Source organism: Buteo buteo, chromosome 6, assembly GCF_964188355.1.
Source record: "Buteo buteo chromosome 6, bButBut1.hap1.1, whole genome shotgun sequence".
Taxonomy (NCBI): Eukaryota; Metazoa; Chordata; class Aves; order Accipitriformes; family Accipitridae; genus Buteo; species Buteo buteo.
In genome coordinates this window covers 50,229,490-50,251,401 of record NC_134176.1, presented here as the reverse complement: position 1 = coordinate 50,251,401, position 21,912 = coordinate 50,229,490, and the positions used below count along the sequence as shown (strand labels likewise).

At 41.5% G+C, this 21,912-nt stretch overlaps 1 protein-coding gene across 2 annotated transcripts in view; it reads right to left on the bottom strand.

Annotated features, from left to right (window-relative positions):
• The window catches only part of LDLRAD3 (low density lipoprotein receptor class A domain containing 3), a 124,475-nt gene that overhangs the window by 52,684 nt on the left and 49,879 nt on the right, over window positions 1-21,912 (bottom strand). The window contains exons 3-4 of one of the 2 annotated variants that reach the window (XM_075030931.1): window positions 8,395-8,520; window positions 5,500-5,634 (exon numbers count right to left, since the gene is read on the bottom strand). In XM_075030931.1, the coding sequence (XP_074887032.1) occupies window positions 5,500-5,634; window positions 8,395-8,520 (261 nt within the window). The remainder of the gene's footprint in view (window positions 1-5,499; window positions 5,635-8,394; window positions 8,521-21,912) is intronic. The other variant, XM_075030932.1, reaches the window with a different exon arrangement.

Below are 21,912 nucleotides of genomic sequence, written 5' to 3'. Positions count from 1 at the left end.
ACACTACTTTAATTGCAAAGCCATGGTGAAGTAAGAATTCCTCTCAGTCCCTCTCAGAAGTTACCACGCTTCTGAATGAGTCTGGGACCACCTACAATAAAGCCTGTGTTATTGTCTGCTGTTCAAATGAAGTGATCAATAATCAATTTTACAAACAACAGACTGGCCTGGGAGGCAGCAGGGACCACGGAGTCCACATAATGTTGAGAGAAATGTACAGATGAACTTCCAGGTCATCTGAAATATCGGTACCAACTAATATGAACAACTGCCTACTGTAGCTCACCTTACCTTTTAGTCTCCATGCAGATGGATCAATTTTTTTCTTGACAAGAATCCTCTCAAATAATTAATCTTATGAGGAAAGAAAAAGGGAAAGAAGATGAAGCCTGGACTTAATCAGGGAATAGAGGAACAGAGGAAAGAAGGAATTCACAGCTGACAAAAGCATTTCCATCTAGCAAGTGTTATAAACCAGGGATATTAGAGAGCTAAATATGTTCAGGCAAAGTCTTCATTTAATAAAACATTCAGTGACATTTTATTTGTATCCTTCCTTAAGTTTCTGCTTCTATTTAGTCTGCCTCTGAGTATTAAATTCCTGCTGTAGGCTGAATCTGGGCTAAGCTGATGCACAATGATTGCAAGTTGAGCTTCAGTTTACAGACTGAGTCAATAATGAGTCAAAGAGAGACTCAATAAAAGGAAATGTAGTCAGCCAGGATCAGCCTATAAAGCTTTGGGATGTCTAAGTGACACCACAGCATTTGGGAATTTCAGAATTTCAGTTTGCCATGTGCAAAGGGCTGGTTATAAACTCCATACGGAGTGGGATGTTCTGGGAGCTATTTGTGTTTCATAAATCAGGTTTTGTGGTATTCCATTGAAATTTAGAGTATGTCTGTTCCACTTGGCTGTCAGTTCTAAAATCCACTTTGCATTGCAACTCAATCTTGCAAACACCAGCAATGGGCCATAGCGTTTTACCATTACAGCCAGTCCCCTTCCAACTTTGTCTCACCTATACCTAAATCCACAGAAATTATCAGCACAGAATGTATAATATCACTTAAAAATTAATTTTAATAAGTCAACCTTTTGAACTGTTTTCCACTTGTTTGACACAGGGTCAGACTTTTCATTTTTTAATATGCTGCTAATTTTTATACAAGCAATTTATACATGCCACAGAGGGAAGAACAGAGACTGCTGACAACTGTGTATGTTTCTAAATCTGTTTTAGAATATGGGTGTACGTGAAAATCCTAACACAAATTCAATTAAAAAATATGCAAAAATAAAAAAAGGAGGTATCCACATGTGTAACAGTGGACATTACCAAATACACTGTAGAAACATAGGGCAGGAACCAACTTCAGGACACTTGCAAAACATTTGGTTTATAACTTGACCACAGTGGTACTGTTTGCTAACAACTGCAGAGCTAGAATTGTAGGAAGATTACTGAAGCCAAGAGCCTCTCTCTACAGCACCAGTCAGAGTGAATATAGACTCGCAGCAATAAAACCCCCTTTCCTAGGCAACAGGGTTAAAGCTAATAAAGGTATTTAACAAACTTAGAAGGAAAGAAAAGAAGGGCCATGAAAGGAAAAGGAGTTTGAATTAAAATATCCAGTACGCTTTTGTTGATGTTGAAGCTTTCTAGACTAAAAGTACAAAACAGAGGAGAAAGTAAAGGAGGAAACACTGTGAAGACACATTTAGATAAAAAGCAATTAAGAGAAAAAAATTAAATATAGTCCTAGAGCTGAACAAATTTACATGGTTGTTGAAAAATACGAAGGAGGAAGAATTCCCTTCCAATTGAGTGGATGCCTGTCACAGAGCAGGAACCCCCCCAGCGACAGGCAGGCCCGAGGAGTATACCCAGAGTAGCTGCTGTGAATGATTAGCACTGTCAGCTAATTCGAGGCATAGGGAGAGATCTTAAAGTAATGAGAAAAAAAGTGTATGGGGGAGAGAAACTTTCCTGGATTAAGATCCATTAAGTATAGAACAGGAGCAGAAATTTCCAATCACTGCAAGTGTTGTTAAAACTGGAATAACGACTCCTGTGGATAATCCAAGAATCACATTCTCTATCCAATCCCCAAACTCAGGCACATACTTTGATGAATACACCACATTCCAGACTAAGGGAAACATCTGGCCAGACTGCCTCAATGCTGGAAACCAGAGATGACCAAAGTATAGCTGGGATGGGATTAAGGGAACGTCTCTGAAGTTTACCATGGCAGCTACAAGAGCTACAAATAATTACTGTCAGGAATTAGAGCAGAATTATTTGACTTGCTGCTAAATTGTCACAGCTGAAGTTTTTAAACTGACGCTTTCCCCAAGACAGGCAAACCTTTGTAAGATGTGCAACACTCAGTTACAAGCGGTGAGAAGAAAGGAGGGCAGGAACTTGTTCTCAAAAATTTGACCTTCCTCCCATTTTCACAACTAAATCCTCGGGCCTCTGTTTCCCTCCCCTCAAATGAATCCACCCCTACTTATGACTAAAATTAACCTTTATAAACCCACGGCTTCAGGCTCATCTCAGATTGCAGCATGCTAGCAAAGCGATTATTCATCAAGGACGGTACATTTTGAAGTGTTCCATGTCAAAGCTCGGTTAATACGTTTTTCAGTAGGGGGTCACATTCTTGTTTTCCTAGCCTGCAGATCGACCCTTCTGGATTGAAGGGCTCTTTATGCATGGAGGAGTATCTGACACAAACCAAACCGATATGCTACTGGAGCTTTCCAGCAATGACAGCAGGATAAAGGAGGCCTTTGAAGTTCGTGGAGGAGTAGGAAGAGGTGTTAATTTAAAAAGCTTGTCAGTATACCCAAGAGCAGGAGGAGAGCAAAGTACCAATTAATAATTTACACTTCTATTCCATATGTTATCATAGTATCTCAAAACAGTTTGCAAACATTGATTAAGTTTCACGACATCCTCCTGATGCAGACAAGCACGGATGAAGCTCTACTCCTACCAGCTGGGATGTCACTCTGGGAGCATTTTGTTTAGCCGATCTATGCCCCCTCTTCCCCATCTGTTAAATGATGATAATGACGCTATCACACAATGGTTCAGAAGCTTAGTGATTTTGAAATCAACACATTTTTAGATAGAAAAATAGCACACAAGGGCAATATCATATGCCAGACTACACTCAATTACACTGAACTAAAGCTACCACATTTGACATGGTAACGTAGCTAGTGGGAAGAAAACCCTCTATCTTGATTTTATAATACCCTACCGATTTGCTTTGTTCGGTCCCTAAGTACCCTGAGCACTTGAGTTCTAGCTAATGACCAGGATTCTTGGGTAGTGTGTTAACATGAAACTCATTGTAATTACAGTAATTGGATCTGCTGTAGAAAGAATTGTGAGAAATGAAACACTGTCCACAGTAGCCTCTAATTCTCAATTAACACAAAGTAGTTGGTGTGTTTGGAAGCCAGGACAGACATACCCATGGCTGCAAACTCCAGAGGGAATCATCATTTACATTCAGATGGACAGTTGAGCCCTTTATACTGTTTAATCCTCGCTTTGAAAGACAGGTACACGAGCATCGTCCACTTACAGATGGCAAAATGGCAATTCAGGGAGGCTTTGAGCTGGCAAAGGCAACCACACACACTCCCCACAACCAGTGTTTCACTTTGGGAACTCCTCATTCCCAACCCTGTACTTGGACTCTTTTTTCTAATAAAAAAGCCCACAAACCATCGCTGCTCTGATCCTAAGGAGAGAGAGCTCCTTCTTCCTTGTTTGGGGCTTTTACGCATAGAATCAAACAGAATTACTTTGCTTAACCATCTTACTAATCTGACTTTTCCAGAAGGACCAAAGATAAAGACAAAATTAACAGCTTCATGAAATACAGCTCTTTTCTTCTCCTGAGCCTGACAGTCACTTCCAAAAGCAGATTGTCATGACAACAAACAACCTGGAGGCAATCCAGCCAATTAATCTGCAGAAGAAGCAGTCATCTCAACCTTGGAAAAGAACACTGCTGCTTTAAGCTTCAGAAGCCAGAAAGAAAAAAAAAAAAACCCAACAACAAAAAACCCCCAAGAAAACCAGCAAGAAACCTTACCAGCCGCATTAATCTTATTAGGCTGCCTTAGGCCTGCAGTGAAAAACAACGCAGCCCTCGGTGCAGAGGCAGCAGCAGTATCCGGGTGCTAGTCCCCCAGCAGCTCTTTCTGCCCCCCCAGACAGAGGGTAGGGGCACGCCAGACCCCCTCTCCGAGGCTCTGATCCGATCCGAGCTGTGTTCCCAGGCTGTGATGGAGCCCAGCCAGCAGGGGAGTTCCCTGGATGACCCCTTCAGCCCTTACGTATGGAGCCAAAGGAAAGAGCTCATCGGTTAGGCAGAGGAATGGCACGGAAGATTGTCACCTACCGTTGCTATAAACCCCGTTTTGTTAGCATTGCTGTTGCGTGTTTTCCCTTTTCCCCTGCGAGCGGTCAAGAATGTTTATCACCATGTTAAGCTCAGAATTATTTTCTCTTCCACAACGGACTAAATCATCAGTGCAGCTAGATATTAAAGTCATTCTCCTTCAATTTTCCCAATTTCTTCTTCCTTCATACCCTGCTTTATCTCTCTTCATGTGTCCTGCTTCCTATAGGCCCAAGTAGATCACATCTCCCCTGCAAATATCCGCCATCTCCCATTTTTTGCCTACTCTGATCTCTCAGTAGTAACCCAGACATTACAATGTTTAGCAGCTGATGCCCAATACACATAATTTGTTAACCTCAACTCATTCATATACAACTCACATTTTATAAAATACTATGGTATTAAGTTACAGAAAACAAAACTGAGGAGCACTAGGTGTAGACTTATAGCATCAATTAAAAAGAAATAAACTGCCAGAGATTGTGTTTTGAGATTGTCACAAGACTCGATACACAACAATTTTCAAACAAAAATTTTCTTCCCTGTCCTCATCTTTTTCTCTAAATACAGAAACAAGGAAGGGTAGGAATAGATTCTTTCACTGTAGACTTGTCCTGCAGTGAAACATGCTTTTCAGAAAGTAACTGAGCAATGAGGATCTAAAGCTTTAAGCCTACATAGATTTAGTCTTCTGATAAACAGACAGACCACTGAACTACTTAAAACTGAAGTTTTATTATTGATCCCTCTGGGTCCAATCCATCTCTCATAGAAGTCACTAAATGGATTCCCAGCAACTTCAGTGAGGACTGGATCACAGATTATAAGCACTTCCTGCAAAAGTGCATTTTTACTAATCTGAAAAAGATACCAGTCTGCTGAGCACCGAGAATGCACGCACACATGCACACTCTGCACGTATCACTCTCATTATTTGCAGAATTAGGGAACCACAGCTCTAGCCAACACAGAGCAAGCAAACAGAATCGTATTTTCTACTGAGCCTGTTCTGCATTAATTGGAGTTGGTATAATATTACAGAATAGAATAAACCCCCTGTGCCTACCTTGAGGGCTTTCACAGCTTTCTTCATCACTGTTGTCTTGACAGTTATTTTGACTGTCGCACACAAAGCTTTTATCAATGCAAAGACCATTTTTACAGTGGAATCGGGCAGTGGAGCAAAGCAAGGGATTTGCTGCTGCGAAAAGAGAAAGTGAGAACTTTCATTAGAAATTCTCTTACCCAGGCAGTGAAATAGCCGTTAAATAATCAACGACAACGGGTCACAACTCAACAGTTGGTCAATTCGCTGAGTATGTGGGAGTAACTTGGCAATCAAACCAACCTTGTCTCTCTAAACAGAGAGCAGAAATTCATGCAAGATTCATTACAATTAGCAGAGATTTAGTTCACCCACAGTTGTGATAAGCCTTCTGTTCACTTTCATGAGAGCCCCTATCATGATCACCGTTTGGTGCTCAGCATTTGCTCCCACCGAAGACATATGGAGGGGAGCACTGCCTGCCATAAACACTGCCTGTTGCTTCCCATTACAGCAAACTCAGTTTAGCTCAAGTTTTGTATTATAAGCCAACAACCCTGGCTGAGAACTGCCAGGCAGCGGTTTATTTACCTCTGCTTCTGTCTTTTTTCCATTCTCCCCACTATTTCCAATTGATACAAGGGCAAGGTTGACATTTCTCAACTTCTCAGTGTTCGAATTTCAACTCCTTTTTAAGGGTAATATGCACATCACAGTAGCACCCAGAAAGTCCTTTCACATAAGGTCCAGTATTGCACACAGAGCAAAAACCAGAATAGTATTTAAGCTGACTCATTTAGATAGAGCAGTCTTCTCACCCACACGAAACCCAGCAGTAAATATGCTGTAAGATGCTATGTCTAGTTTCATTTAAAGCTTCAAGCAGTGCAGTTTTAAACATTTCTCTTGTACCTCACAGCCAAAGAGGTTTCCTTGATATTCATTTTAGTTCTCTCTTTTCTAATTTCATCCCTCTACTCTTAGCTATAGCCCAGCATACCTAACTACATAATCCCTCCTTGAACAGTGTGTTTGCACCCTTCATATACAGCATATATAGCCTTATCTTCCAACATAGTCATTGCTTAGCTGGGATATACATAATTTAGCAGTTTTTAATATCTCCGCATAAATCAATCTCTCTGTCCCTTAATCATTTTTGGCACTCTTCTCTGAACTCCCACCAGTTTTTGGTAATGAGTCAACTGAAACAGAATGCAACTTTCCAATTGAAAACCCTAAAAAAGCTGTTTAGATGCCTTGTCTGCCTCAAAGTGCTTCTCCGCCACAATAACAAGGGGATTACAGTTCCCAAATACTAACTGCCTTCCTATTTTTTATTCTTTAAAGTAAGAGCTGCCTTTAAAGAGTCTTTAAAAAAACCCATAAAACTTTAAAGTCTGCCATGCATAGAACATGCAGTATATATTACAAACACTACCAATTCCTCCAGCTCCCCAAAAGCACATTTTATCATGAACATGCTAAATCTCCTTTGGTCTGAAACTGCTGCACACTTGCATAGCATGTTGATTTTCCAGGTCACTTTAGAGCCTACAGTGTTGTTCCTCTACATAAGCAAAACAGTGACCAGACACTTGGATATGCCAGAAAATACCAAGTGCGTGCTTGAACGGCATAGAGAAACGAGGAGATCAGCAGCAGGTTATCATCAGCTGTAAGGTCCCGTTGGAGCGACACACTACAAGCTCATGGGAAATTATGTCATTCATAACCAACTCCAGGGGCTGGTGCATTTTCAGTCGAGACCTGCCACTTGTCGGTCCACCACCTCAAGGATATTGAAAGCACTTTTGTCAAAACTTGTTTTAGCATAACCCGAAGTAATTTCCTTAGCCTTCAATCTCCTTTCTCTGGCTTCGCTTGCTCCACAGAGGTGCTCTCTCCCTGCCACAGTCCTCCCAGGGCCCAAACCCGACTCTCCAGGCAAACAACAGACAGCACCTTAAGAGATAGTCGTGCTGTGGGTGAAAGCAGGCAGAGAAAGGCAAGTCCTCCAAGAAGCAGACAGCGATACATCACTGTAAAGATTGCCCCCTTTGTTATCTTTGAAAGCTGGTGTCTGTTGTCCTCCTCCTGACCTTTAAATGTCATTAAAAGGAAGAACTCAGCCTGCTCCAACAAGAGAATGAACAAGTATTTGCTGCAAGCTTCCACCTACTGACCCATGCTTTTACCAGCTCCTGATAATAGCAACAGAGCTGCTGGATCGAACGTAACCTTTCCCTACTGCTACGATACATCCCTGCTAGACTTACAGATACAAATGGATCTATGCAGCCACACGCAGCGGGTTTAGCCCAAGTCAAGCAGTACTTCAGACCATCTCTCTGCTGCGACTTCCCTGCAAGCTGCTGAACGGCTCAAGCTAATACACTGGCAGGAACGTCTGACTTTCAGAACCTCCTTCTCCTTCCAAGAACCTGTTTCACTAAATAACCCTTTATTTGCTTTTTGGTTGTTTGAGAACAGGCACAAAGAGAGAAACTCAAATGTGCTGATGAACAAGTAAGTCATATTCCTCAGTGACAAGAAACAGGCAAATAAAAATGAAACAATTTTAAGTCATATTTAATATTTGCCCAATTTAAGTTACACTTGAGCGCAGAGAACCTGTTCAAAGCAAATGTGCAGCTTAAATCTCATTTCAAAGTTACAAAGGGGCTGAAGCATCATACAGCCATTACATACAAAACAAGACTGAGCTGGACCTTAAAAAAACAAAAAGAGAGACCGTCATTTACAAAGAGAAAAGCACAAGGATCATCTAGGTTGTAAATGACAGGGAGAATATTTGACTCGGGAACTAAAGCTAACGGACACTTCCTTTCTAAGTAGTATTAATTAGTCGAAGGCCAAAGAAGCTCCCTCACTCGCGAGCAGGCTGGCACTTACTGCAGTTTTCCTCATCGCTGCCGTCAGGACAGTCCTCGAAGCCGTTGCACCGAAAGCGGCCGATGATGCAGTGGATGCCGCTAGCGCAGGGGAAGAATGTGGCACCGCATTTGGATTTGGCTTTCGCTGGGAGAAGATACAGACAGAAGAGGGCAAAGATGAGGGACACAATTTACAAAGCAATTTACAAATTGACTTACGTAGCAGTACAGGTTAGGGTGCTCTAGGCAGTGCTGGTGGCACCGACGTTAGGTGCCTTCCAAGCTCCCTACGGCCTGCTTTCAACTGCTTTAAGTTTTTTGTGAGACTTCTCTTGCTTGGGCTCAGTTTTTTCCAATTTGTACAATTTCCAGAATGACTGAAACATTCAAATTTAAAACGAGTCAAATGACCTCTCAAGAGAAATTTAAATTGCTCAACGCTTTGGAGTACAAGTTTGTAAACTTGGCAGGCAGGTACTCCTAACCGTCCCTTGAAGACCCACATGAATTTGACCAACTGAGAAGCATTGGAGGAAAAATACTAAAATAGGTCTTACTTCACAGAAAGTAAGAGCAACTCTCTCCTTTTTGCATGGAAGTCTGTTGTAAATGTCCTGCCCCAGGCCTAAGTCCAAGCGACAGACATCTAAGCAGGTCCTCAGGTGGCAAAGGTCTAGCTGGACTAGTCACAGCCCCCCCCAGCCTGTAGCTATATGTCATGCCGAGTCCACAAACACTAAACAGCAACAAAAGTCTAGATTTTGTACACCACCAAGCTTCTCTTGCTTGCTCAGAGAAGCCAAACAGTGAAGAACCCAAGGTAGACAGAGATAATGAACATGGCAGCAAGTTCAGAGATCTTTGGGATCTGGAGGCCAACTTGGGCAAAGACAGGTGTACAAAGAGTAAGGAAACATCTGGAGAAGGAAAAGAGGAATACAGAGATATCAAGAGAGTTAGTGTCTTTGTGAGAATAAGAAACACAAAAGACCTTCATTAAAGTATTTTTCAGGCTGCAAAAATCAAACTCAAACCAGAAAATGCTATAATTAGCACTGCCTTTACTCAGCACAATTTATATAAAATTGGGTGCAAAAGGAACATGAGTTATATGAATTGCATCTCTTGCTGTACTTCTCTCCATCACCCATTATACAGTTCTTCAGGACAGAAACTACATCTATTTCATAGTACCAGCACAGCTACTCATATAACATGAAATACTAACAATAGCATCAAAATGGGTTTAACAAATGATTACAGAATCTCATTATGATCTCAAGTACTTCGCTGCACAGCAACTCCACGGCAAGAAGAGAACACTGCCCTCCGCTAGAGCGATGCAGATTCGTCCACCACAATGCTGAAGGCAAGCACTGGTTAAGTCTTGTGATATCACCAGCCTAGAACAAAGCAACTCCCAAAGTAAAAAAACCAATTTAATGAGACATGTGGTTAGATTTTTTTTCCCTCCCTTTTGCTTTTTCAAATTAGCATATGACATGATGGACCACATCATAGGATGCTAAACTCTCCAGAAAGTCCACTCTAAAGCAAAGCCAGTCACTGTGGGAAGAGCATGCTGATAACTGCAGGAAGGTGTGTACGGTGCAATGCAAACACGCAGTAATACCATGCACAGACCATTGATGGGAGAACACCAGAAAAGAAGCCAGCTCCATAACTTGTGGGCCTTTTGAGTAAATGTTTCCTACTCCTACACCAAATCTACAATATGCATTTACAACTCCCAGGTTTTGAGATGTGACAGATCTGGAGATCACAGCAACAGGCAGTCTTTTTACGTAGCCATATGGCACATCAATACGCCAACCTGCACAGTTTTATAAGGCCAGGACAAGGTCAGAGACAACTGGAGTATAGATAAAAAAAAAAAAAGTATATTCAGTAGGGACAAACAGCTTCGGCATTAATTTGGAAGGAATCATCTCTTCCAGGCTTAAAAACTAAGCGCAGCTGTAGCAAAGCCTTCTTCCTTCAGAAGAAGGAAGTTATATGCAGAGTGCATATAAACTGTTTTAAACCACAGCTACAGTAACTCTCACTTGATTTAGTGTCCTCCAAAAGCAAATTCCTGCAGTTCCTCTTACATGTTTTTCTGTATTACACCAGTAGTTTTCAGTTAGAATTATGAAGTGTAAAATAGGATGTATCACTGAATTTCACATATTTAACTACCACTTTTTCTGAAGAGTATCCAAGGTTCACTTGGGGGGGGGGGGGGAAAAAGTGAACCATTACTTTGTAGAAAAACAGGTGATAAATTACCCTGAAGTAGCTGCCGTGCTTAACACCACCGGCAATGGAAAACCCTCAGCCAAGACATCCGAGCCCCTGCAATTCTTCACACAACTTCAAAGAGCAGTTTCTGTGTGAAGAGTTTTGAGGCAGACTGATCTCAGCTAAGTAATTCGGTAACCACAAGGTTTGAAGCAGTACCATATGCCTAGTCTTTAAACAAAAGCAGCAAAACAAACACCTCAGCCACAGATTCCCAGACCGTCACTGAAGCAAGCGGTCTGTATTAGCATTTGACCAATATTCAGCACACTAACCAGCCAGCCAAGCTGCTGCTGGGAGCATGTGGTAGTCATACACGTATGTGAAGAGGTGTCCAACACTTCACATGTTATGTTTTTGTTGTTGTTTTTCTTTTTCAAAAAGCTAACATCTTTTGGAAACCATGCAGTGCCATTTACGTCCCTCGGACCAAATAACTGCCTGTGGACAGCGTCCTTTTTTAGAGATGTATTTTGAGCTAGAACAGTTTCAAGAAGAGGAGAGAGAAAAGAAATAAGAAAAGGGGGAAGCGACTGTGGTTTTGCCCCTGTTAACATCTACTGGATCCCATTTCTTCAAGCAGGTTTACTTCAGTCACGTGGGGTCTGAACTCAGAGATTATCAACTTTCTGGCAAATAATATTCAGAGCTGCCCCTTTGCCTTCCCTGAAAATCCTGCCAAATTAAGGCTTCAAAATTATTTACTTTTAACGTGTCTAATATGGACCATCTCTTATTCTTACAGCCTTCCTCTTCCAGACCGCGAATCATCAAAACCTGAGCCTCCAGCCCTTTGAAGAGCAGAAGTCGTGTGCCTGCACTTTCCTGACCAGAGCTACAAACAGCGGCGAATTCTGCGAGAGCTCCGTTTCAGGGCCGACAGACACGTCCCAGCAGCCGCAGCTGTCCCGGCCCCTATGGCAAGGCAGCCCAAAGCACATCTGGGCCATTACCTTGAGCTACCGCAGTAAAGCCATGAGCAATATTTAATGTTTGACCACATCTGGAGGAAAAAGGCACTGGAATGACTGAGAACAAAGTGGATTTTCTGGAAAATGCACTCTTTCTTCTGTCCAAAGCATCCCGATACCCCATCAAAAAGAGGGAGAAGCCACTCGGAACAATGATTTAATGAAGTATTACTTAAATAACTATATAAAGTTTAGTTCAACATTTTCTCCCCAGACCTTTTCTAATCTCCTCCTTCTCTTGAAACAGCAGCCAGAGAACAAGAAAATTCTGTTTTAGAATAACTGCTTATTGAAAGAGCACATACTAGTAACCACAGACCAAAACGAAACAAAAAACTAAATGCCTTTAAGTTATCTCTAAGTTTCCCTTTTACATAGTCCACTGATTTTTGGGTTGTTTTAAACTCAAGGGAGAGGAAAAACAACAAACAAAACCCAAATGCAATTCTCCATATTTGCACCAGGCATGATACATACACAAACCAATCCCAATTCAAACTTACATTTACATTAGACACCCCAGAAAGATAAAAAAGCATTTCAAACACCACAGTGATTCACTAGTCACACAGCTAGCCATTTACCAGACACAAGTCTCACTCCCAAACAGAACTAACTCAGTTTTCCAAGTTCCAATTCCAGACACAAAATGTGTTTCTCGTATGCTGGGCATAAATGCAGGAAAAATGAGAAACCAGCGCTGGCTTATTCCAAGCAATGTCCCTTGACTCTGGAGAACTCCACTGGGGAATTTCTGCTTTATTTTCTATTTGACATCCTTCTTGTCCTCTGGCACCGTTTTCCCAAGGTTTTCAAGCAAGTGTTGTTTGGTCATTGCTCACAAAGTTCACAATCATTTCTTCCTGAGCAGAAACGCACCTTCCCATTCTGCAAAGATCTCTGGAGATACCCTTAACATGAAGGGGCTATCCATTTTCTTCAGGTCTTCGGCACCCTCACAAGTAACAGACACGCATACCAGGATCACGACCGCCTGTAGCAGATTCAAAGTCATGTGCTGCACTATTCACAGCACTCCCCTGCAATTCCTACTCCCATTACAGGACTGTTACAAAAAAGGGTTCCTTCTGCTCTGCTCATCATTGTCTCTTCTACTGCACAGGTCTCAAGTTTTCAGGCAGATCTGTATGTGAGAAGCTTTATGTTTATTAACAGCAGCTACCTATATGGCTCCCTCAGTGACTTCAGCCTTGATAAGCTTTCAAGGACATCGTTATCTTTGCAATCTATATCCTTCTGTTGCACTTGGCTGAAATGGGCTCAGGGTAATAAAAAATTATTGGGCTATCAGGAAATGACAAAAGAGAAGTGAAAAAGGACACGGACGCATGTGGATCATCTGACCTTATTTAGCCTTGGTGTTATAACCAGCTAAAAGGAAGGGAGTAGCTGATTATTTTTGAAGGAACTGGCAAGTCCTCCTGAGCCTAGGTCTCCAGAACCTAAGAACTGAGAGACCACACGGTGGAGGGGAAGGGGTAAGGACTGACGGACACACTTGAAGGAAATCACATAGCAATTTACAAACCTGTGTCTAAAGAAAGGCCACTCAAATAGCAGATCCAGCCTGGATCCAATTGCAGAAATATAGCAAGTACAAAACCCACCCCAAATAACCTGACATTCAACCAATATGTGAACCTATGGCAGAAAAGGATCAATTCACTCCAGCTCCACTCTTCATTTGTTACCTAGTCATGGCAAAAGCAATCCAGGACTGAAACATTAACATGAATCTGTATTTACACTACACAAAAGTGAATTGCCGTCGTATCTAGAAAGAGGTGTCGGTGAACCACCATGCACTGGAGGAGCCTCCTCTGACTCCATTAGCCATGGGAAGAAATTGCTCTTCCCTAAAATATTCTTCTCGCCTCTTAAAATTCAAACGTGAAGCAAGTGGTGAAGATGCTGGCAGAGAACTGCTGGCCACAATATAAGTTTGCCAAATGTTCCCGCCAGGTTGGTTTGCTTAAGTTCAAGAAAACTATTTTGGCAGTTTTATGTGTGAGCGTGTGAAGTTGCTCCTTATGCTATGCAGAAACCGATCCTCCCACCCCCTTCTTTTAAGGCTCTAAAAAAATAGTAACTGCCCATCAGGACCAGTTGTACATTCTGCTGAAGATGTGACAGTTTGCAGGCATGGCTCTACAGCATTAGCAGAAAAACATTTTGCTATCTTTAGGGTACCAAGTGCGAAACAGCACAATTTTTCAAAAACTATAATCCATTTTATTATTTCTCAGCAGAGATGAACAACAGCAGGGGAAAAAAAAAATCAGATTTGGCATATACTGTATAAAACCTTATACTGTATATAGATACCCCCTTGTATAAAAGTAATTCTGACACTCTTGACTTGGCTACAAAGACTTAAAACCCAACTAGAAGGTTACAACAGATCTTCTGTGACACGCAGATGATTTTTATTTCCATAGATAGAGCAGCAAAGACATCAAATGTCTTCTATAATTATCAGCAAATAAAGTGCAGTTGTGGAATACAGGTTTGAGTAATATAGCCAGGACAAGATGGCATGGCTCAGCTTCTTGGAAAAAAATTTGTCATATGTAATTGTAAGTAGATACCAACCTACTGTTTAGATATCACAGTAAAATATTAGAGCTGTGCCCCACTATAATGACACAATGCTTAAAAGAGAAGACATCATACATTTATGACAGGTTGAGTTTCTCTTACAGAAGCCAGTACACAAGTCTTGCTAATGAAACTTTAGGGAAGAAACTTTCTGACTGGATCGCTATTGTTGAGCCAGGTAGTCCACACCTCCAGCATTTCATGCCTCCTTACAGCGAACTAGGCACTGCTTATTGCACGCAACAGATGCAAAGATAGCACACAAGCAGCACCCCACATGATGCGGCCACTAGGACAAGCACATTTCCTTCTTTTAACTCTACAAACAGTTCTATTTTGAAATATTTCTGTTATTTTGCAATCTGGAGTGAGGGAAATGGGATGTAGCAGATCCAACAGCAGACATTTTGTGACAACCTGCAGCCAGAAGTAAACTGCACAGTATTTCAGCGTAAGCATCTTTGAACTCAGATTGTTGCCTTAGAACCCCTCCAGGTAGCAATCAGGCAAAATAACTTTATGCTGCTTCACGCCCACACATCTCAATCCAACAACAGATGATGATTTATTCAGCTAATCAAAACTTGATTACTTGCATGCGACAAGAGCAACTCTCCAGACAGAAACTGTTGTGTGCAGATGCTGCATTATTGCAGAGCCACAGGTATTTTCCTGACTCTGATAATGAACCACCTTAAACTTCTCTGCTGTTGTTAATTTACACTGAGAGGTGCCACAGCCACATCAGACAGCACCGTAAATCCAGTCTCTCTTGATCCATGCGTGGCCAGGCACAGCATTTCAGTAAAGACTCTACACGAAGGAGTTAAAGGTAGCCATCTTTTCAACTTGCCCCTGCTCTTTGAAAAACAGGTTTTAACCTCAATTTACAAAGAAGAGAAGGATCAATTTTACAACACCGTGTGTAACACAAGCAGGATGGCACCAGGGTACGATCCCTTTCACCCCAAGAACTGATATAAACCCTAACCCAGTTAATGCTAACAGTAATTTTGGGTTAGTTAATTGCTGTTTGGACCCTACAGTATGCTCAGTTCAGTTCCCAGTGGGAAAGCCGCTGCAACCCGTGCTACCAGTCATTCAGCTGCCTCAGCGCTGAAGGCAAATGCATCATTTGTTGGCTCACAGAGCTCTTCAACAGGGCTGTCTGGCAGAATGACGCAGAAGTTTCACTTCCCCTGCTTGCTTTTTCCTATCTAGAAAAAAGCTAACACTTGAGTACTATTGCCAGTGTAAAATCCACCCAACAGCCTACTATGCCAGATGTTCTCCAATTCAAGACAAAGCAACTATTTATTTCAATGAGTTTTGATCCAAAACACAGCCAACTGTGGAGCACTCATTGCACCCACAAAAAGCCCTTGGGTCACTCTTACCTTTGCTCCCTGTTTAACCACTCAGGTGAAAGAGTTGCTAGTCATAAACTGCTAATGTAAACTCAGAGAAAGCGGAGCCTAAAAAGTACTTTATTTTAAAGGCAGCAATTTTATTTTTTTTTTTTTAAAGTAGTGAAATTAGCCCCATAGGAAATGTCAGAGGTTGCCTCCAACACAGTAAAATATCACCCACTTACACAGGCAATATTTACACTATAGTTTACAGTAAGAGAGAAAGGACAACACTAAAGTAAAAAAGCCAATGGAGTCTGCTGCTGTGAAGAGTAAACTGCTTGCTTTGAAAGGGGGAAAAAAAGAAAGCACTTCAGAGTTGGACTACTATAGGACAGTGGCCTTTACTTCTTGCCAGATAGTAAGGCCTTAAAGTAATCTTCCATGGTCTAGAAGTCTATGTTTCAGTCCTTCAAAATCATCACAAAGCAGATGAGATGCCAGAAGAGAGCACAGACAAAAAGCTTATTTTTTCTGACATTCGGTAAAGCGATTTCTCACTAAAAGAAGTATTTTACAAGTTACCACTCATTAAACAACCTGAACAATAATTTCATACAAAAGGACAAATCCTAAATCAGCTGTTACACCATACAAATTAAGCACAACTTCAAAGTTGTTAAGTTACTCAGGATGCACACAGGCAGGGCAGAATGTTGCCCTTAAGGGACTTAGTAGCAAGGGCGACCCTCCTCGGAGGACATCAGTGTGCCTGATGGGCTACGATCCCTCACTCCATCCTGGGCTACTAGCTACCTGATCTTTTTATTTCAGTTGTGCCACCAATTCCATCCAACTGTTAAACCTGTCTGATTCCAAGCTCTTCAATCAAGCTATTTACTGACCCCCATCTAGAGGAGACCATCAAGAGGATTAAATAATTAGCACCACAAACCCTCTTGATCTCCCCGCATAAAAAGCTATCAAATGTAAGTAGCTATTGCACTTGCCCTTACTCATGTGTAAATTTCTGTAATTGAGCTTCAAATGAAATATTCACTATGGCCACTTCACTATAAATCTTATTATAACTACTAAGTATTTGGTTGCTTAATCATGAGTGAAAACGAGTTAATTCCAGTTTGATATTCTGAGTTTGAGAGCCATCTGAGTGAGTGACAAAAAGATCAGCAGCTGGCTTACAGCTCCTTCCCAATTAATGCAGATGCTCATTTCATGCATTGTTTAATATTCAGCTTTGCTTAAGAATTCTGATGTTTGTCACCTACCTGCAACAAATATTCCAGGTCAGCAAGGAGATAACAGGAAGCAGCAAGAAAAACAGAAGGCGGCTTAAAAGCACTCAGGGATCATAAGTTGTGAACAGAAACCCAGAGGTCTCCCATGGGTACACGCACAACTACTACAATACATACAACTACTTTTATAGAGGAATTCCTAGCTTTCTGTTATATATTCTAGTTGTTTAGAAAAAGAAAAAAAGGTGTTAATTTCACTAGCCTTTTACACAAATTATTACTGGATTATAAATAAGAACACGACCACTAAAGATTGGTTTTGTACAGTTTTGTAAGATTGTCGTTCACACAACACCTGGCAGCCTGGAATCCTAGCACATGACAGCGCTTACTCCATTAACATAAATACACAAAACCTACTTTGACTGCAGCTTTTCATTGCCACGATCCTTCCAGGGTGCAAGCTCTGGCAGAATGTTTCTCTCTTCCTTAGTTCTGGCCCTGCTGTTAGATTTTCTCCTTCCATATATTACCCCCCCAACAAGTAGTTAATAAAAAAAAAACACCTACTTACAGGTTTACTTACAGACTTGTGCTTTCTCCACAGACATTTAAAATGCACTAGATGGAGATATAGTGTAAGGTAGGGCACCACAAAGGTAGACTGTTAGTCCTGTTTATAGGGAGAGTTAAATTCCCAGATCATACTCTCAAAAAAACCCACAAGCCCCACATTTCCACCATTTCACATAGATTTTTAGCAGGAACACAGATTTTAAAAGTATTCAAGTTGCTGTAATTATACTAGTTATTTTAACATACTGCTTTTATATTTATCTCTATGCCTTTATCTTGTTCTTTGTGCCTGTATTGTCTTCCTTCATGCTCATGGGGGATCAAAGAGCAGAGTAAATCAGTATTTGACAGCTAGCTTCGTTATTTGTATCAACCATTTGGCTGTCTTTGGACACATCCATTTGCAGCAGAGGCTTGTCACCATCTCCAAAACTGCACACAGACAATGACCAAAGTTCACAGTCACCTAATCCTCTGGTGAGTGCCCTGAGCCATGTCACAGCCACTCCACACTTCCCAAAGTAGCGGATATAGATTTGATTAACTAGAGTACAAGCTCAGCTCTGATACTTGTGAATGGGGTTAGAATCATAAGATAAAATCCTCAAATGTGTCAAAGTGATTTTGATGCTGGAATTCCCTTTTGGTTTTAAAAACCCCTTGTTTTGTTTGTTTGTTTGTTTTTTAAGTGACAGGTCCCTAAATCACTTACTTGCAAGTATTCATTACTTGCTTATTTATCTTTTCCAACATGTGGTGAGCTTTGATACAACACACACTTCACAGCTATTTAGCTCACCCTACTATAAGCTGTTAACTAGCAAGAGAGAATCCAAACTTATCAGAAACCAGCACTGGAAACTTCTCAAAGCTAAAAGTGCACCTGGCTAGCAGCAACAGACTGCAGCAGATGAGATGATTTCACCTTTCCACATGACGGAGCAGTCCAAAAAATTGTTGCAGGTATGTAATGCTGTATCTTAATCCCAGGAATCTGAATGCGTCTGTTGAAAATACCACCCTGCACCTCATCTTCTATAGCATTAGCCTTAGTTAACACCAGGCTTTAACTAATGCTTTAAGAATCATTTTTGGGGGCCGCTGATATATTAAACAATTCAAAGTCAGTAATCTTTACAGACGGGTAGGATTAGTCCTACCCGGGGTCTTGGCCCGCTACTGTATTTCTAGGACATCTCGGCTGGTTTAGACAATCCCTTCTGAATTGGGCAGCCATTTCTTACTAACAAAACTCTGCATCTCATTCTGCAGCGCACTGAGCTCTGTTTGTTGAGCCTAAAGCCTAGTATTTAAAAGGATAGCAGCCGGAGTTATTTTGTGCCCTTTGTTCCTGTACATGAAAGGCACTTATTAGGCTGACTCTGCCAAGTGGCTAAACCCAAGCAAAATATCTTCAGCTGTAACAATTGTACTATCATAATAAGCAGTCATTAAATAGCTTATAGAGATTGCAGAACTCACTGTCTCTGCAAGACCTTTTCTCTCTGTCTTTTAAAGTGGCTGCTAGATCTGGTTACTTAGCAGTATGGAAGTCACGAATTTGACTGCTCTCACAGCAAGCGTAAGGAAGGCGAGGACAAACATCTAAATTGAGACTGTCACCAGAATAATTTGGGTTGATAGTAATGACCATTTATTAGTAAATTTTGCCTGCACCTCCATTTTAATTTGGGGACTTCCAAAGGGAAAAGCATGGGTACATAATAACGCCTTAGTATAATTCCAGCTTGTGACCTTCCTGTAGAGCAGACTCGAAGCACGCTCCTGATCGAGGGCAAACTCCCTGAGTTTTTCCTATTTTTTTTTTTTTTTGAAGCAGTGAACAGCAACAAATCTGAAAGCTGCCTTCTGAAATCTACCCCGTATCAAAGCGGGCAGGACAAGGCAGTCTGACAGTCCCTATCTGAGGCTTCCAGGCATATGACATGGGTTTGAAGCTGGTGGGGTCCCCGCTCCATCCTCCTCCTTCCTACAGCGGGCTGCGCAGGGCAGCGCAGGAATTCTTGCACTCCAGAGCTTCTCCAATGACAGGGCAACTTCCCCAGCCACGACGTCGGTTTCAGTGGGCTTTTTTTCTTTTTAAAATAATTTCCACCCCTCTGATGCTGTGAAGCTTTTAATACATACAATTCTTCAAAAACTACCTCTTCTGCAGAAACTGGATGTAATTAAGTCAGTCAAAAGGCACCTGAAGTACCAATCTGAAGATGAAAACCTAACCTGTCTTTGTTCTGTGAGAGTTTCAGTTTCCCAACTGAAAGGTTTTAGAGCACAGGAAAAGATTCTTCACATAATCTAGGAAAGCCAGGCTGCTAATTACAGAGTGTGGGTTTCATTTAGAATTCTTGTGAGAGAGTCTTTGTATCTCATCCACGACTGTGCGTAATTGTTTGTTACAAACGCTTTCCCGCAGACTCTCCAAATCCTGGACGTGTCGAACAGTAAAACCTGTTACAAGTGAACACCAGAGGGAGCAGTAAACGATCGTCTGGTAGGTAGTTTTTAAATTGGAGACCTAACAATAAGGTGCGCAAAAGCTTGGGGAAACTTAAAAATGGTTATCGTGGGCTGTATTTTCGAACTACAATATATTTATTGCTAATCCAGTCTAGTTCCCCACCAGTGCAGGGTCAACGAAGAGTAAGAGCAAGAGTGCAGACACAAACACTTGGAACGATGCAAGGTTAGTTAACATCTCCCACTCGCTCAGTCCACCTCCTGATGACAACAGAAGATTTATAGTCTTCTGAGACTATAGACCATTTATAAAAAATGCTGTGCACATTTAGACAGATTACAGAGAACTGAAAATATACCCAACATACAAAAGACACAGAATGGAATGTGAAAAAATAGGGCATTTTTATTATATATAAACACACAGTTCAAACTCTATAGGGTAAACCCAAGAACATGGTTAAGAGACACATAAAAGAAGATGAAATCAAGGATTAATATGCCAACATATTAGCAATGAACAAGCAAGTACAGGGCTATCTCAAATATTATTCTACTAACCTGCCAAAGACATTTAAAAATGCTTGCAAAAACAACAATAGAAGCATGGTTACAACCATAAAAAGACAATGAGAAAACACTACCACCACACATTAATAAAAGCCCTCCAAAACACTTTTTTAAGGAATTGAACATAAAAAGAAAATTTAAGTTTTCCCAGGCCTTTATCTTTGCACTACAGCCTGCAGACTACCAGATCTAGGAGATCCTAGGGTATTTTTCAGCAGGACCCTGGCTTCAGCACGGTCTCCAAGGGCTTCAGTTCCCTTACAGAGAAACAGAAAGGCTCTTACCAGATCTGCTAGACACCTGGATTAAATTTGTTTCCCAGATTGCCCAAATATGAGTCACAACATTCAGGGCTATAAGAGTTAGCCTACTGGTGTGGGACTCCAGAAAAGTTTGGCTCACCACACCATGCTGAGTGCAACCCAGGACTGCAAACATTATAAACCCTTCAGTTCTGTCTGCAAGGTGTTCCCTGCAAGCCTGTGTGTCTCAGGCAAGAGACAAAGCTGACCTTTAGTGGAAACCCACTTGGCAGGTGTCTTCAATACCTGTCTGGGAAATGCTAGTTAAAATTGTCCATTTTCGTGAAGCACTTCACTTAATGAAGACATTCTCCCCCATGGAGAAGTCTCACTCATAAAGACTCTGTCTGAAGGACAATCAGAGCAAGGTCTGATGATGATAGATTGCTGGTGATGAAGTGATCTTTTTACTACTGCAGCTCCAGATGTTCCTACAGAGGCCAGCCCTTGCTAGCCAGTGCAGAAGTGTGTTGGCAGCACGCTCTTACAAGCATGGATGATGCCCTGTTGCTCAGACATCTCTACACTCAATCACACAGCCTTTAGCATTGACTCAAAAACATGCTTTACCTTTGTGTTGAATGAGCAACAGTGGCAACTAGAAACAGAAACACATGAGGCAGAAGTTCCTAACATGAGAACACACCACCCCTAGACTATCCTTGCATAGGATTTTTTTTCTAGCCCACAGCCCACACTCTTTAGCTCTTGTATTAACACAGCTAGTCACTGTATTCACTGTGTGCCACTATTTGCTCGTAGCTGAACACACAAACTTGGCATGTAAGAAATGGCTCTCAGAAGAGCCATGAAGGAAAATCTAGACTTCTGGGTACTTAGTATGTCTCTAATTCTGGCTGCTGTCATGCCAGGCACTTAGCACGGATGATGTGCCATGCTCTGAATCTGCACCATCTGCTGCTCGTTAGCTGACAAAGGCAGCAACATGCCATCTCTCCACTAGCTGTTGCTCATTAGCTGACAAAAGCCGTTTTCAGTGTTCATATTGTTCTTTCTGTAATAATCTAATACCAAGATGTACAAAGAGAAAGAGAAGAGGAAACAAAGATGACAGAGTAAATTATGAGCTTAAGTAAGAACATTAGTGTACT